Here is an 18,169-nt window from a genome sequence, read left to right as displayed (position 1 = left end):
CAGCCGCCGGCCACCGCTCCATGGTGACCAGCCTCCAGCTCATAATACCCGCATCCCCGACACAGAATAGCACAAATAATACAAACCACATCCTTTAACTAACAGACAACAACAACAACAAGTCCCTTTTCAGGAGAGCAGGCCCCCCAGGAGAGCAGGCCCCCCAGTACAGGGGCTACAGCGTGACGGCCTGACCCACTAGTCTGGATGCTGACTGATCAAAATAATCCAGCACATAATAAAATGAAACACAAACCGTGAAATTAGAACCCAAATGTTAAACTGGATAACATAAATAACAACACTTAAAAACATTCCTATCAAAAACAGCAACGGTGGAATGAACTGACCTGGGAGCAGCTTTAAGACTCCGCCGATCGCTGTCTCCAGTAAGCGCGAAACGCACGTATCTGATCCCAGATCAGCCCAACGGCGCTCCCTGCGGACAAACCCTGCGCAATACCGTCACGGCTGACGTAGGACGTACGTAAACGGTTGGGCGCTAATTTTCAAACAGGAGCCGGAGAAAGAGGAGAGGAGAGACACGGGACAGCGTTAAATCTCCAGCGTACTCGGTTGCTGTCGGTAGTTCATAACACTTTCCTCACGCTTACTTTTTTTCGGAAGCTTCTTCGAAAGTTTTATTGCCGTAGGTTCCGATTTGGATCACCGGGTTCAGTAAGTGGAGGCGCTTTCGTTTGAACGTGTTTGGGGTTAAACGGGCTGTGTCCCAATATGTGCACCTTTGTTCAACTAGAACGCTCAGCGGCCGGAGCTCTACGCACTACTTAGGCGTTCTAAGTAGCGCACAAGGGCGCATATTGGAACAACGCGGCTTGACTCGTTAACTGAAGGCTGTTACTAGTTAAACTTTTAAACATTTATTTGATGAAAGACGTTTCATAACTTCCACATCAGGACATTTCCTAGCTAGCCAGCGCATAGCTGAGCAATTCGCCTTTAACTTTGCGAGCTACACTGGATATTTAACGTTATTTTGCTAAGTAGGCTAACGTTAGCTACGGTTTAGCTAACTAGCTAACGTTAGGCGCCTTAAGCAAAGAACAAGTTCACTTAAACCGCACACAATGTTTGACTTAACGAGAAATAAATACTAAAGTTAGAGTCAAGTCGTTCCAGGAGGAGCAGAGCTAGGCTTTCAGGGCTATCCAGCATCTGTCAGCACAGGAGCTGAAGTGAGGTAGCGTTAGCTTCCTCAGGTTAGACTCTTCCTCTGTTTTTGTGATGGTTTTGGTCTAAAATAAAATGCTATCAGTTATGGCAAGAACCGCTGGACGCCTTTTTTCTCCACTGGAGAACATATATATCCATTTAATTAGGCATAATGTTGAGAAAGATTTCCATAATTATCACATACTAAGGCATAGTTATGAGAGAGGTCAGTATCATGAGATACTGAGATATAGTAGGTCACCATACTGTCCTAATTATGATGATCATCATGGCAAAATGTCTCATAGCTATGACTCTCATGATGACTGTCATAATAGAGTCGTAATAATGAGCTACTAACTCTGAGATGCCTAAATATAATCACGAGATGGTAAGTCGTAATTATGAGATGGTAAGTCGTAATTATGAGGTGGTAAGTCGTAATTATGAGATGGTAAGTCGTAATTATTATGAGATAGTAAGTCAGAATTCTAGAAGTCTTTTTTTTTTTATTATGACTGACTGTCTAAGAGGCTATATATCAGTTTCCAGTGGTGGCGGTAGGAACCAGACGTCCGCCTCTAAAAGTGACCTCGCAAAGTTATTTCATGAAACGATGGTTTTGGGAAGGTTTTGGTCCAAAACGCATTGGTAAATCCATTCATTCACAGTGGAGGGATAATTGTAGGTCATAAGGCAAAATAGTCCATATAAAAACACGGCCACATGTTGGTCCACTGGTGGTTTTGGATAGTAAATAAAATGTAGTCATGGTGAGCCCTGGTTCCTACCACCACCACTGTGAACGAATGAGTCTCTACAATAAACCCTTTCACGTTAAACCGCTCCGAATCACTGTTTACATCTACTTACAGCTGAATCATGAAGACGTTGGCTGTATGTAAATGCAACAAATGCCTGTCCACCTCTGGCAGTTGTGTTTAGCTTTACATTGGGGTTAACTGTGAATGTGGTGTAAGTAATATATTACTGCTGTTATTACATAAGAGTGGCAATAGTCTACCAACCCTTTTTCAGGTCACAGACGGTATGAGTGCAGTGAACACCCCCACATCCCGGCCACGGCAGTGGTCTTCCCCGGCTCTCGGGCACAAAACAGCCCTGTCTGCTACCAGCACCCCACTTCTCGGGTCCATCCAAGGCAACGACGATGAACAGGAGCGACGTCAGCGGCGAAGGTCCAGAGTCATCGACCTTCATGGTGTCGGTGATTCCTCCTTCAGTGAGGCTGGAAGTCACAGGTAGCTGGCAACTTTCAACCTCGTGCTACTTCACAGCAATGTTGATTCAGTTTTCAATCAAGACCTGGGTTGTGTCAAATTCTGGGGGGCAGCGATACACAGGGATACACAGCGGCATCAGAATTGAGTCGGTATAAGCAGGTCAAGTTATTAACTTTTGAATGGTAATTTAGAAATATTGTATTGGTATTTGAGCTTTTCTGCTAAAATATCTGCCTTTTATTCTTTTTACTTCATACATACACACTAGTGAACACACACACTCGCCTGGAGCGGTGGGCAGCCCTATCCACGGCGCCCGGGGAGCAGTTGGGGGTTGGGTGTCTTGCTCAAGGGCACTTCAGTCGTGGACTGTCAGCCGAGGGGATCGAACCGGCAACCTTCCGGTCACAGGGCTGGTTCCCTGACCTCCAGCCCACGACTGCCCCTTGTTTTGTTAATGACTGTGATTTGTAATTTATCACGATAGCGTCAAATATCGGTGTATTGCCTGTCCTTAGGCTACATCATCAACAGTAATGTCTTAGAAAATTTTAAGTAGGATAATTTAGCTCGATAACAGAGTGTGTGAGCTGCCTGTAGAGTCAGACCAATCAGAAGCAACCAAACACCCATGTGCTATGACATCATAACCCCAACTAACTGAAAGCCTGGCACGCTACACTCAGTGTTAACGCCTCAAGCCTAAAAAAGTGGGTACGCTGGTCTCCTTGGTCGCCTCAATTTCTAGGAAGAAACTGCTCAGAAAGAATCGAGATGAGATGTTTTGCAGTGGCCAGTCCAACCAAGTTGTTAAACCCCCGATGTCATGTGATTCAGTTGTGTGCGTTCGTTTGGTGTTGCAGTACCACAGGGACTCCTGCTGCTGTACCTAAGCTGTCGTCTGCCCAGATCTCTGAGCATTATTCCACTTGTATCAAGCTGTCCACGGAAAACGTAAGTGAAAACTACAAAATGCAGCTCAACTCATTCCTGATCATTCGCTTAAAGAGGAATTCCCAGATTTTTTGTCATAATTGAGATGTTAAGCCGTACATATGAGAAAGGAAGTCATAATTGAGATACTTGGGCATAATAATGGGATCCTAACTCATAATTATGAGTTGCTTAAACATAAATATGAGAGAGCAAGTTGGAATTGAGTCATTATTATGAGAAAGCAAGGAATTGTTAAGATTGAATCTCTCATTACTATGAGCTACTAAGTCATTATAGAAAACTTTATTATGACTGACTCTTTTTCCAGTGGTGAAAACTTAAATAAAAGTAATGAAATGGATCTGAATGGTTCATTATAGAGAGACTTGCTCAGATTTCTTTCGGAATTTGCCTGGATAGCCATTTTATTTACTATCTAAACCCACCCGTGAGTCTACATGTGTGTTCTGAGTTTTATATGGAATACTGATGATAAAATGGGAATAAAGCTGACAAGAAAAGTTATCTTTATGGCCTGTTCTGCCTTATAACTGACTCGATAACTTTCTCTAGAATGGAGCATTTCGCATCAAACCACACAAAGTGACTTGTGCAGAAATGTGTAAAAGTGGATGGAATTCCGCTTGAATAAATTAGGGAGTTGTCTGAATGCTGGCAAACGTACTTTTGTTCATCTTTCTGCCATATTTAGTAACATTAACAATGTCGTCTTTCCGTTTCTGCAGAAAATTACCACAAAGAATGCATTCGGACTGCACCTCATCGATTACATGGCTGATATTCTCAAGCAGAAAGATTCAGAGCTCAACTTCAAGGTTGCTTTTTAGGTTTTCGAGCAGTCGTGTTCTTAACCTAGCCAGTAACACCGACAGGTGTCAGTTCCTTAAGGGACTGCCTTTCAACAATACTGTACTTTTGTGCTTGTGCTTACTTGTGATGACGATGTACCTATTGGTTTAATTACGCTGTGTACAGGTGGCTGCAGGGACTCTGGACGCCAGCACTAAGATCTATGCTGTGAGGGTTGATGCAGTTCATGCTGATGCCTACAGAGTCCTGGGGGGGTTGGGCTCTGAGACCAAGCCTAAAGAAGGTGAGTTTGTGTAGCTGCTGTCAGCAAAGTTTGCTGAAGACGGTTTGTACTCAGCTCTGATCCTGCACATTTTAACGTTTTCCCTGATCTGTGGAGCCTTTGCCGTGGAAAATATGACAGTAAAGGTGTCCATATGGTAACGTTTCTTTAAGTAGTTTAACCTAAAGAGAAGCCATTGTGCATGAATATCAGCCAGGGTCCTCACTATGGACTTAAGTTATCAAGTTATCCTTTCTAATCCTCTGTTTCCTGAGGTTTAACAGTAAAAATAGACTAAACAGAACAATAATAAACTGTGCTGAGCCTTTCGGACATTCCAAAATGTCCATTATTTATCAGGGTGGAAACCTTAGCCTCTGAATATTCGATCGACACTATGATGCAAATTCACAGGATGCAGTTTTTCAGTAAATCTAAAATTTTCTGTCAGTGTTATTGGAGGAATCGATTACCTTAACCAGATCAGATTTATATTATGGTTTCTGGCCTTTTGCTTAATTTATGTGCAGTTTGTCGGCACGCATACCTGGATCAATGAGATCCTGCTGGTGTGGGTTCGTGCCGGTTTCCTTCCTTTTAATAATTAAGTTCATTTAATACCTGTAGCACCCCTTTGTGGAGAATCTTCAGCCTGCAGTTTGGTAATAGCTGATGATGATGATGATCTGAAAACCAGATTTTCAGTGCATAGGAAAAACTGATTCATTGGAAGATGATTGATGCTTTGATTCATTGATGCTTTGAAAAGGTGAAGGAAAGAAGACTAGATGATGAGATGGAACCATGAGCGAGCTGTTCATACCCAAACAGAAGGGTATTTTGTAGAAATACAGTCCATATTGTCACCAGGGGTTGTAATCGACTCGACGGCACTCTTTAATAATAATTTTAATAATTGGCATTAGGGCATTTGAATGAACGACTAGACTTCTCACTCCCAGTCTAGTAAGGAAAACCTTGCATATCACATATAACTAGTGTAAAGCAGCAGTTATTGACACAACTTTGATGCTCAAGCTAGGTTTGAAAACCCGTTGCTTTATTGTTTCAAACGTGTATAATTAATATTAAAATGTTTGGTTTATTTGTCCTCGCCTAATGTGCAGTGTGATGAGTTTGTTTTTAATGAATGCATCAGGTCAGGAGGCTGAAGAGGTCACAGCGGAGAGCGCTCAGAGCGAACAGACTGGAGCCAAGCAGGCCCCGAAGAAAAGACCTCCTAAGAAGACTGTAGAGCAGAATCTGAGCAACATCAACCTGTCAGAATCTGAGATGAAGTGCGAGGTAAAGGCTTTGGGGGTTTGTACTCAAGTCTGCCTGTGTTGGTGGTTCCGGAGGCCTGCAGCATTGCGGTTTCAGCATTGCCAAAACAGTAACTTCATCAGAGATGTGACCTCTTCAGGCTAGAGGAGGTCTGGCAGTGTAATATGTGCATGATTAGATGAGCAAATTCATACAGGATTAGGTATCTCCAAGTAGCCCATATCGGAGCATCATTGCTTGGACGTTTGCATCAGCTTTATGTGACGGGCTCCACACTTTTGTACAGCCAGAGGACAAATATCCAGAAAGCGACACTGGACGAGGGAGGAGACATTGCATTTCATTTCTGTGTGGGGTGACGCTCAGGGGTGAGTGGGAGAGAATGTACACCAAATCACAGTGGTCTCGTAATGAACTTGAGGACTAAACAATTGGGTCAACTTGTCTTCAAGTCTTAAAAATGTGGTGTCTTCCATAACCTGGTGGTGTTATTATATTACTGTGATGTTGATTTGAACAGGACTATGGTTACTGGGGGAGTTCAGGCGAAATATAGAAGGTGATTCACTTCAATTATTACTTGGCAGACTACGGATATTCCGGATTCACACTGGATTAAAATCGCAGATCTTGTCGGTAAACACTCAAATGGCAGCTAATCCAGCTTGAATGGGGCTATAGGGGTGATGTGCTTTACATAAGCGTCTTTTAGAAATCTTGCTTTTCTAAATTTGTCGATCCATTCGTCAGGAAACGTTCTCGTCAATGCAAAAAACGGAATTGCTGTTTTCAAATGGTGTGAAATGTACTTTCAGATAGGAATTAAGGTTTTCTTATTATGATGAAAAAAGGCAGGTTTTAGTTTACATTGTGACAATTCTCTACATTCTGCCATTGTTTCTGACTGGGATGGGTGAATAATAATGCGATCTAATGAAGCTTTCATTAAACGTTGTTTTCCCTTCTTTAGGTGGACCCTATGTTCCAGCGCATGGCAGCGTCTTTTGATGAAAACAGCACAGCAGGAGTCTTTCTGTCTGTGTTGTTTAGCGAGGACAGCCGTTGTGAGCTCCGTTTCCCCTCCCATATGACCCTGCTCCACTCCCGGCCACCCAACGCAACCGCACCAGTCCAGTCCACACCCGCCTCACCCTTCTCAGGTGCGTCCACTTAGTCTAGTGCGATTGTATAGAATTAAGAACGATCTTTACCACGTTCTTGTTTCTTTTCCACATCTGCAAGAATGTTCAGTAAAGTTTTAGTGTAAAAGAAATGAAGATTTCCATGCTGTGAATTTCAGTCTTCAGCTTGTTTCTTGATGCTTATTTTCCTAAAAATCACAGCTAGCCTAAAAGCGCTGGAGGAGAGGTCCATCTGCCCGTCTCTGGAGGAGTTCTCCTTCACACAGTGGACACCTGACCAGGTTAAACAGTGTTTTTACTTTAATAACTGTAGAGGAAAGCTTCTCCTGACCTGATCTGATGATCTAAATGCAGCACAACACGTCATCGGGGGTTTAACATAATTTCTTGCTTAGATGATTTTAAGCTTAGCTTGCTCTAACCCTGGATCTCACAGCGCTGGATCACTCTTCACTGGGCTACATTACCGTGGTAACTTATGTTGCATGCCTAACCTGCTTCAGGGCAGGTTGCATTCAAGATAGCGGAACATTTGGTCCAGATCTTGGACAGATTCTGGCTGTGAACTCCTCTAGTACCTTTTTTAGTTCTTTGGAAAAATAGGCTGTTCAGTTTCTCACGTTTCTCATCTTTCCACATGTGCTCACGTGCGAGGATTTATCAAAGCCTAAAACATTTAAATTAGCCACGAAAGTTAACAAAAAGTTGTTGGCTGCAGTTGTAAAATCTTTTAGCGGTAGTTTGCGCTTCTAAGGTTTTGTGAAGCTGAAACGTGAACCTGGTTTTTGAGGCTTAAGAAAAAGATCCAGGGGTCACCACGAATGAGGGTTTTTAGCCTGATGTTACCTCGATTTGTCTTGATTCAAGAAATGTTCGCAATCTTCTAGCTGGACTAGAAGCGATTGATGGCCTGAGTGACAAATAAAAATGAAAAATCTTTCTCCAGCTTTGACTGTAGTGTTTGCATTTGAGCCTCATGTTCATCTCCAGTTTGTGATGTTCAAAAAAAGAAAACTTTGTGACTTCGCACTGTGACTTGTAGCTCTAATCGGCCTTGTTTTGACTGCGGGCGTAAGGGTAACACCCACAATGCTCAATGAGACGCTGCCAAAACAGCTGCTGTTGTCGGTAAGCCAGAAAGCGTAGTTTTAAAAAAAGCTGTATATTTATTGGTCTCAAGGAAATATTAAAGAATAAACAGAAAATGGAAATGAATGTTCTCTTTTACACTGGATATTTTTTCCTCAGGAAAATTCGGCGCGTTTCCATGGCAGTGGATTTATACTGTGGTTCTGAACATGTTGTCATGTTAAAGCCATGCAAATCTGGTTTTAAGTCGCGTAGTGTACGCCCAGCTTTAATGAACTATGAGTTTATTTTGTCTTTAAAGCTCAGTCAATACAGAAACGGGCTCTGTGCAGCTCCACTGGAGGGGGGGCGGTTATGAAAAAGAAAAATCAATAAAATCTGAAAATGTCTTTATCTGTAGCTTAAAGCAGCGACTCAATTATGACCTCAAACTAGGCTATTAGCTATGTACCCTGACGTTTTTCTCATAAGTGTTGCCAAGCAAAGATCACTAATGGACACAAGGTTCACTTCACACCCTCTCTTAAATATGGCATCAAAACTTTGGTGGTTTTGGGACCTTTTGCTCATCAGCTGAAGAATAGTGAGAAGTTAAGTGATACTTTTTTAATCCCACAAATGGGGAAATTCCACTTCCCATCCGTGAAGTGAAGCACCACATACACACTAGGGGGCAGTGAGCACACTTGCCCAGAGTGGTGGGCAGCCCTGTCCCTGGCGCCCGGGGAGCATTTGGGGGTTAGGTGTCTTGCTCAAGTCATGTGCTGTCGGCACTGGGGATTGAACCGGCAATCTTCCGGTCACAGGGCCAGTTCCCTAACCTCCAGCCCACGACTGCCCTAGACGTCTAGAGTAGTGTTTTCTTCTAAGGTTAGGTTACCTGTAGTAGCCGACGTTGATTTTTAGATGTGTATTTTTTCTGCAGAGCACCAGCCTGAACCAGATACTGGAGAAGATGAAGCAAGGCGAGCACGCTTTTGACGTCAACGCCGACGTTGAACCAGACGTGGACGAGGCTCCAGATTTCGGAGATCATTTCGATGCAGACGGTGATGAGGTGGGGCAGGGAGACGGTGAGGACTTTAACGAGCACAAAGAGCCCTGCGCTCGGAGGAGCCCTGAGAAACGGTGAGGAACGTCATGCTTTTTGTTGAGAAATCTTAGTAGTTTTAGGCTAGAAATTGTACGTTGACTGTCAATTAAGGAGATTGTGTTATGTGTACCGAGGTGTTTTCAAGTGAAATCAAGCTGTAGTGTAGATACCCATACCCAAGATACCCCCAAAGCAATGTTTATTAACCCTTTGTGTAAAATAATTTTTCACGGCTGATGTTTTCACGGTTGATCTGCTGCCGCTGGCGCAGGAGCGTAAATGAGAGTAGCTTCATGTTCGCCGACTTCTTATTCAGAGTTTTCGTTCCACCTTTAATGGTCTGGCCGTTCCATTCTGGTGACACTGCTCCACTTAAGGTGGAACAGAAATTTTGCTGGCAAGCAAGAAGCAATCAGCTTTGTGGAATTTGAAGGAAACTGTTTTTAATCACTACGAATTCCAATAAAAAGGAGGAAGTCTGATTTTGATATTTCATTGTAGATCTATTTAATGTATTTTTTTTTTAATTAGTATTATTTTTAATTTACATATTGCTGAATATTTGCAGTGTGTGCTGTGAAGGAACAACTTTTCAATGTGTATAAGATGGTCAAGAATTGAATTCCTTCTGAGTCGGACTAAAGATACCCAGGGTGTAGTGGTGTCTTTGTTCAGTGTATTGGAGGTGTTACAAAAACTTTCATAGTGATCAGTTTGTGGTGGATGATACAGCAAAAATAACATGATTATACATCCCAATGTCTTGTTTTTGAGGTTTGATGACTTGGAACAGACCAAAAAACAATGAATTTTAACTCCAAGCTTCACTAAATCCGGTTTAACAGGAGTAATTGTGTATTGAGTCCTGTTGGTCAGTGACGATATACATTACATGCTCAGAACCAAATGTCATGTAGTCTAATTCCGTTTCCCCTGGTAAAATCTGACCCACCGAAGTTCCGCTGTGCTGTCCGTAGCTTTCTCCACTCGTTCTTCGTCCATCTGAATGTGATTGTGCATTTCTCCACAGGGGGGTGATTCCTATAGGACAGGCAGATATCAGCACTATGTGCCTTCAGCTGTCTGATAAGCCCAGAGAATACTCGTACTTCAGCCCCCGCACCATGGCCACCTGGGTTGGTCCAGGCTACTGGCTCTTCAAACCATCACATAAGCGTGAGTTGAAATACTAAAAGGGTTAATAATAAATAAAAGCCAGTGGGACCCGTTTGAAGCATTTCCTCCAGTGGCTTAAACCAAACCGTTAGATTGTGTTTAGTCTTTTGTTGTGGTATCTGTGTAAATGTACCGTCTTTCTGTTGTAGAGGATCACAAGCCAGAGAAGGAACCCAAAAAGAGAGCGCCGAAAAATCCCTTGGTCATCGACTTCACCGAAGATATCCACTTTCACAATTACTTCCGCACAACCCGAGTAAGATTGCTCTCACCGATTCATGAGAATTTGACTTCGTTTGCTCTAGAAGCCCCATGGCAAGAGGACCAGCGGAGGACTTGTTTACTTAATGTGTATACTAACCCCAACCCTATTTTTTTCCACATTTAAGACGTGTAAATAAATAAGCCTTTAAATAAGACAAATATTTAAAGTTCCTAAAGTGGTTCTAAATATGTGACTTGATGTTTAACCAAAGTCAGATTTGAAAATCCTCTTTAGTGTAAGTGGAGTTAGGAAAGCTAGAAAAACTATTGCCTGATCGGCGTGTTAATTCCAGAGACAGTAGAAAGGCCACAATAACGTGAACAGCCCCACAGCAGCCAGTTGCTTGTCCGTGTTATGTTGAGCAACTGCCGTCCCTTTGCTAGAAAATAGTTGCTTTAGTTCCACGCTGTGTTTACTGGACGATGTCATCAGGCATCAAATTTTACAATTTATTTACCACCCTCTACTGGTCTGGTCTACATGCTCCAGTGTTTCCCAAGGCGTTTCATGAGTTTCATGAATTAGCTGGGCTAGGCTACCACAGGCTAAATAGGCAGATATGTAAATATGCTTTGGATTGGATGCTTGGATTCCAGTCTTTTGGATGTAGACTGGAATATACGGGAGAGTGAACGGTATGCCTGAAGCTTTAGCGAGGTTTATATGCTGCATCATCACTTTTTTATATATTTCACATGCTGAAAGACGCCTTACAATCAAAGAACATTAATACAGTAAGCTGGAAACACAAAAGGACATTACAAGGCATGAGAGAGAACAATGATGGTGTGGTGAAAGCAAGTAAGTCTAACATGTGTCAGTCGTTTTAAATGAAGGTAGAGATCAGGTGTTACAATTAGCTCATTATTCAGGAGCTACTGCACTAAATCATTGACCACCCATGGAGGTCAGTTTAAACCTTGGAGGGCAGAGAAGGTACAGATCTTAAGATGGGGGATGGGATGTGTTTTCCATGATGTGGGCCTTTTTGAAAATAGGCAAAAACACTGAAATGGTAAAGTGTTGGTAAGTATCACTTTTTAAGGACTGCATAAAGGGACTGAAGCAAGTGCTGGCAGTGATTAGTCACTGTGAAGGATTTCCATGGTAACTGACTTCTTGTGAAATGCTTGAATGGCCACAAATGTGTGTGATGCTGGCAGGAGTCTCAACGACTTCTTGATGGACTCTCTCTCTCTCTCTCTCTCTCTCTCTCTCTCTCTCTCTCTCTCTCTCTCTCTCTCTCTCTCTCTCTCTCTCTCTCTCTCTCTCTCTCTCTCTCTCTCTCTCTCTCTCTCTCTCTCTCTCTCTCTCTCTCTCTCTCTCTCTCTCTCTCTCTCGTATTTCATCAGAATCCGATTACTCACATCTGTGGTGGTGGTGTTGTTTTTTTTTTTTCTTCCAGGCTGCGACCACGATCAGTAAATCTGCTCTGAACAGCAGCAATAAGAAAACCACCCTGCCGGCAGATTTCCAGTATCCACTCAGCAACCTGTCTCAGCTCAGCCTCAAGCCTTCCAACACGGTGACTCAGTCAAACTTGTGCTACTGTAACCCCCAATTAGACTATAGCAGACCTTAATAAACCATAAACCTGCTGTATTGTGCAGAATGATGTGTTAGCCTTTTGTGCTTTTTGTCACATTAGGAAAGAAATTGTGTACCATCCGATAGCATAAGACATTAATAATAATAGGACTTCACTTGTATCTCGAAATCTGTTCCATATTCTGTTGTTCTGACGCCTTTTTGTTGCTGGTTTATTGCAGCTCAGCGCAGAAGGAAAGAAGAGGTTATCCGGTGAGCTTGCAGGAGAAATAGGAGACTACGACTACAACAACGCCAACGATACCGCAAACTTCTGCCCAGGGCTGCAGGTACACCCACACACACAAGTTCACTTCACCATCTTTTAGCACAATGGTTCCCATTATGAGGACTCCCAGGCTTTCTCCCCACACCTGAGCTGGGTAATCAGCACTGAGCCAGAACAGAAGTAAAAATGAGGACTGGCTGAAGGGCTTTGAGGACTCGATTGCAACCCACTGCTGTGGCCGTTAAATATATCCACTGCCAATGCTCTGTGATAAAATAGTCGTGGAGCTGAAGGATATTTCTTTGCAAAGCTGCAACTGCTGCATTTTCTATATTCGGTTTAGCAACCGTTAAATTAATCAAGTAATAAAACGTATTGTGCCTCCTTTCTTCTTTTATGGCACAATTAAACTAGAAATCATGTGTTGCAGTCCGTCATCGTGACCATACTGATGAAATAAACATGATGAAGCTTTATGAAGTGCTTTTTAGATGGAAAAGTAGAAGCCATATTGTCCCATACACTCCCACGAGGGTACTGCAATGTCAAAATGACATGCAATGATTTATATAAACAATTCCGAACATCATTTAAATTGAAACAATGGAAGGCATATCGCCCCCTACACTTCCTGTAGTGTATTACAGTTTGTCCGAGTGACCATGCGAATCAAATGAATATTACAGAAAACACTAGAGCATTTCTTGGTCTACAGAAACCCTTGTCCACATATTTTTGACTAATCATTGCGGTTAATGTAACTTGGGTTTTGTTGTATGCCGTAGTGCATGTGTGAAAAATGAGAGTAATAAACTTTTTATCCAGTACCAATAGGCCAATCCTCTGACCCACTACAAATCTGTTTGTGTCTGTAGGCTGGAGACAGTGACGACGATGCTGAAGGCTTTGCAGGATCAGAAGATTCACAGCCTGACGGGGACAGACTGAACCCCTCGACTTTTGACCCAGAAGGTGTCTCTACATACGGAGAGGACTGCCTGGTGCCGGAGCCCCACAAGGTAGGTACAAGTCCAGACTCAATGAGGTCCATCCATCCATTTTCTAAGCCGCTTCTCCGTCAGGGTTCGCGGGGGGGGGTGCAAGTCCAAAGACATGCAGTCAGGCCAATTGGACGTGCAAAATTGCCCCTAGGTGTGAGCGACTGTCTGTGTCTGTCTGTCTGCCCTGCGAAGGGCTGGCGACCTGTCCAGGGTGTATCCTGCCTTCCGCCCGAAGACTGCTGGGATAGGCTCCAGCATCCCCCCGCGACTCAATGAGGTTCCCATATAAAAACGTAATAAATGAGGATGAATAGGGAAAAATTTTTTTTTTACAAGAGATAGGAAAAGAATATTGTCTCCTGGTTATGAAGCAGGTTTTGTCTTGATGATTTTAGATGACCGACTCTTAATCTTCTTAAACCAACTGGCATTGCAGTGACTTACTGTAACCTGTGCTTCTCTCCCAGGTCAATATAATTGAGATTAACTATGCCAAGACAGCCAAAAAGATGGACATGAAGAGGCTAAAGAACAGCATGTGGAGCCTCCTGACCGACAGCCCTGAAAAAACAGCTCCGGTATTTATTTTTTTTGCACAAAAGTATTAATGTTAAAGTTACCAGAAGTTCTACATGTCCATGATTTAAGTTTGATGTAAGTGTCGAGGCATTAATCATTTGGAAATGTTTGCTTATGCCTGATTTTATCTTTTTTTTAAGGAGGTAGAGACTGAAACGGAAGTCTCAGGAGAAAAGTCCTTCTGCCAGTCTACTAAGACGCTAGTACAAAGGTAAGAATAGCATGTCGTAGTGTTCAGAGTTGAACACTTGAGGTAAGGTCACAGGATATGATGGAGTATTTACTGACATGGCAATTCACAAGGGATAAATATATCGAGGCTGATTCTACAGTTTTATAGAAGATAAAACTGTCGATCTTTACAGCCACAGGAGCCCGCAGTCCATGAAAATGGCTGACCTGGTAGATTTAGACAGGAGTCAAATTGAGAAACAGTGGTGTAGATGAGCCTGTCCTATTGTCACTTCCTTTTGAGGTTATTTCTGTAGTTTGGGATTAATATAACCTGAGGTTTAGTGCCACTGATGATGTTGGGTCACCTCTGTGGTTTGTTTTCTAACACTGATTTAATGTAACCTGTAATTTAATGTCGTTTTATTGAGCATGATTAATATAACCTGGAATTACATCTACGGTCCACTTTAGAGCATGAGTGTTATTTCTGCAGCTTGTTTTATAGTCAGTAAAATTCTTTAACTTATTTTTAAGTTTAATTGTAAAGGCTTCCTAGCTTCTTTCTAACTTTATAGTTACGTTTCGTTATTGTCCACCTCAGTTTTTATTGTTCGTGTGCTGTAAACATCCGGACCAGTCGTTTAAGTTGTAATCCAACAAAAAAAGTACTCAGTTTTACCGAACCGTGTCCCACGACTGATACCCAAATTAATTTTTTAATATATTGCTAAGCATATTGCAATATACCGCAGTCTATTGGCAACGTTGGTAAAAATGTTCAGACCGGACAATTAATCGAATCCTACTTTCTACTACGATTTTGGTTTCTAACAATTATGAAATCAAGATAATTAAGATGAAATACAAGCTGTGCACTCATCTAATTTACTGTGGTTTATCTTCATTTATTGTTTTTAAATGTGTGTAGTAGTTTTCAGTAGATTCAGTAGTGGCACTCCAACATGGTTGTACTTATTTTCAGCCTGTTCAATAAAAGCAGCCACTATACCAAATCTGTCCACATGCAGCCCAAGTGCTCTGTACTTTGGCGAGCTATGCTTCATGGTCAGCACCCAGGTGGCCAGTCCATGACTTCTGGGAAACCCGTTTGTATTAAGCCATTCGATCAGTTGGAGAACTCGGAGTAATAAAGAACCTTTTGGCGCTGCTACGATCTGAGCTCTATTCTCGGCAGCAGGGCTCAGCTGCGCACTGTGCTTTTACCAGACAGTACCTGTAGGGAACTCATAAATCTTTTAATCACCCTCGTGTAGGAATGCAGCGTGGCATCAAAAAGTGCCCAGGCCTCCAGGTTCTGAACTATACATGAACAGTGCACAAAGCTGAATAATGTACAATAATATCAATAATATATATTTTCTTTCTCTTTTTCAAGGCTGCCTACCACCATGGCCAATAACCTGTCTGTGCCGCTGGCCTTTGTTGCCCTTCTACATCTGGCCAATGAGAAAGTGAGTTCTGTTATCACTCTGATTTTACTCCGCAGTACTGTAGACTCTTCTTTTACAGGCATAGATTGAATGATCACCTGAAAATACTTACTGTGATAGTCATAGTCCATCAGTCTATAATCTCTGGCTGACACATTATTAGCATATAACCGATTACAATTGCCCCACACTTCATACTCGTCATAGGGAGATCGATTTTTACCCAGAATGTTTTATCCAGCCAATGTAGACTTACCGTGAGCTTCCAATAATGATGTAGTTGTATTGAATTTCAATTAATTTCTCAATCTCTTTATAACTCAGTGGTTGAGGTCATTCAGAGTGGTTTGGTGTAAAACGGTACAACACAAATGTAGCCATTTAATTTACTTACCAAACCCACCTGTGAACCTACCTGAGTCTTCTGAGGTATTAATATGTAATTTTGATGGTATAATAGTGATAAATCTGAAACAAGTTTTCTTTAAATACTGTTTTTACCTCATAACACTTTGCATATTGCTCCCTACCATGAATGTGTTTAAAAATGTGTTTCAAGGCAAAACCAAATCCAAAAACGTACCATAAAACAATGAGTGTGTTTACATGCACTTAATAATCTAATAACCACAGAAAATCAGATTTTGTCAGTAGGCCGATCAATTTGTTTACATGCACTTGAGTAATCAGATAATGGGGAAACTCCAGGAGTCGGACAGTCAGATTTCTGCTTTACAACCAGCCACTAAACTCGCGGAAGAAGATGCGATGTAAACATAATGAAAACTTCATGCTGCTGCTTTTAAAAAATGTTGTGGCACTTTACCTGAAAATATGAATATATATAAATATTCTTTATTGTCTAGATTATGTCCATCATTTCGTCAAGCATGTAGTCTGTTTCAGCGTCACTCCAGAAGTGTTTCTGCCGCATCTCGCAGCGACGCTGCTCCCTTATGTTCAGTCCCGCAGTCTGTTCCTACATGAGCATTTGAATAATCAAATAGCTGCAGAAATCCGATCATAATCGGATTGCAGTGGCTGTGTTTACGTGCAAAGATTTTTGCCAATCCGATTAAACACGTTCCAATTACAGACTAAGACTGACGCGTTACCCTCACTCTATTGAACAATCTGATGGAAAATCTCTGTTTACATGCTCACTACAAGTAATCTGATCCAAAATGATCCGCATTCGTGGAGTACCGCTTAGAGTAAACGGTACCATCACAGCGAACGTCATGTCAGTCCAGTCAGAGCGAGATGAGCAGCAGTGAGCAGTGCTTTTTTTTATTATTGCTTTAAAATGACGTCGGACTCCAGAAGACGTCCTTCACATTGTCCTCATTAAAGAAGGCAGAGGGGAGACATTCTGAGACATATAAGATGGACGTCCGTCCCCCCACCGTCTTTTAAAGATCAGAGCGTAAACTTAGTTTCCTCTGCAGTCCAGTTTCTGCTCCGCCATGTTGGACGTTATAAACTCTCACTGTGATGCGACACACATGCAGAACGGACTTAAACTTTCCGACTGGGAATGTAATCGGATAGATGTTTGCACGGATATTATCCTTCGATTTAACGGATTATTTGCAGGATTACCCACCTCGTTCAATCTGAAAAATTGAGTTTCTCTAGAACACCAAACCACTGAGTTCACATATTATTAATTTAAATGTGCAGAAATGTAGAAAAGTCAGTGCAGTTCTCCTTTAATTAGGACAATTAACCTTAAAAGCTACGATGGAACGTGTTAGGAACCACATTCATAATGAGATTGATCATAAATTGTCTGTCTCTCCAACAGAACCTGGAGCTTCAGAAAGTGGACGACATGTCGGACATCATCATCAGACAAGGCCACTGACATGCCTATAAAACATGCCTGCGCTGCTAAACTAAAAGCAGTTTTTCTTTTTTATATATTGTACAGTTTGATTTGTTCCACCAGCTGTTTTTCTGCTCTGTAGCGCTTTTTCTCGTCTCTCAGAACGCAAGTAAAGGCTTTTAATACATTTGTGACCCATTTTTCACTTCAAACAGGACAGAAATACAGAATTAAAACAAGTTATAGAATTGTCTATCATGATAAAACGTCAAACGTGTGACGGAAGAGTCTGATCAGTGTGCCGTCTCTCTCGGCCTGAGCGAAAGAGAGGAGGCGGAGGGATGGACAGAGCGTGAACTGTGAATACTGAATGGATTCTTGGCTCAGTGCTCTTTGTTGTATCTAAAGGGATTAAAGAATTAAGGATAAAAGAATAATAGTTTCGTCCTTTCTATCCAGCTTTTACCTCCTGTTCCTTTTATATGCGCCGTCTCTTTAATTTAAACCTGTTGAACTTTTTCCCTTTTTATCTGTACTTTAAAACAGACCATTAAAACTCTTAAAAGAACTGTGCTGAATGTTAATTGTGCTAATAAATACGTGTTTCACAAAGTCAAAAGAAAAGTTGAATTTAAAAATATATGGCTGAGAATTAGTGAGATCTGTGAAGCCTCACTCGCAGAATGCGGCTGGTGTTTAATAGATGATGATAATAATAGTTTTTAATCGTTTAAAGGGGCAGAATGGCACCTCAAACATGGACCCCCTCCCCCTGTGTTTGAGGTGCCATTCTGCCCCTTTAAATGATTAAAAATGTAATTTGGT

The 18,169-nt window shown here is 42.0% G+C and overlaps 1 protein-coding gene across 5 annotated transcripts; it reads left to right on the top strand.

The window, feature by feature from the left end:
- Positions 1–505: 505 nt before the first annotated feature.
- ncaph (non-SMC condensin I complex, subunit H) lies at positions 506–17,778 on the top strand. Of its 5 annotated transcripts, none has more exons than XM_017709710.2 (18): positions 506–585; positions 2,212–2,435; positions 3,281–3,371; positions 4,100–4,189; positions 4,350–4,467; positions 5,606–5,751; positions 6,701–6,890; positions 7,074–7,153; positions 8,887–9,089; positions 10,085–10,230; positions 10,380–10,486; positions 11,901–12,020; positions 12,265–12,372; positions 13,187–13,330; positions 13,780–13,890; positions 14,032–14,102; positions 15,462–15,537; positions 17,324–17,778. In XM_017709710.2, exons 2-18 carry the CDS (start codon positions 2,224–2,226, stop codon positions 17,381–17,383), a joined length of 2,073 nt encoding a protein of 690 aa, XP_017565199.2. In that variant the 5' UTR covers positions 506–585; positions 2,212–2,223; the 3' UTR covers positions 17,384–17,778. The 5 variants fall into 5 exon arrangements, with proteins under 5 accessions (XP_017565199.2, XP_017565195.2, XP_017565196.2 ...); XM_017709706.2 differs by having other exon boundaries at positions 527–678; XM_017709707.2 differs by having other exon boundaries at positions 528–649.
- Positions 17,779–18,169: the final 391 nt, after the last annotated feature.

Source organism: Pygocentrus nattereri, chromosome 20 (genome assembly GCF_015220715.1).
Source record: "Pygocentrus nattereri isolate fPygNat1 chromosome 20, fPygNat1.pri, whole genome shotgun sequence".
Lineage (NCBI taxonomy): Eukaryota > Metazoa > Chordata > Actinopteri > Characiformes > Serrasalmidae > Pygocentrus > Pygocentrus nattereri.
This window is presented reverse-complemented; position numbering and strand designations above follow the sequence as displayed.

Bases quoted from the DNA above. Each gene is read 5' to 3' on its own strand.
- ncaph (XM_017709710.2), top strand. From the start codon at position 2,224: ATGAGTGCAGTGAACACCCCCACATCCCGGCCACGGCAGTGGTCTTCC. The intron at 10,487-11,900 runs GTAAGATTGCTC...TTTTTCTTCCAG, and splicing joins ATTACTTCCGCACAACCCGA to GCTGCGACCACGATCAGTAA. The intron at 13,331-13,779 runs GTAGGTACAAGT...CTTCTCTCCCAG, and splicing joins TGGTGCCGGAGCCCCACAAG to GTCAATATAATTGAGATTAA.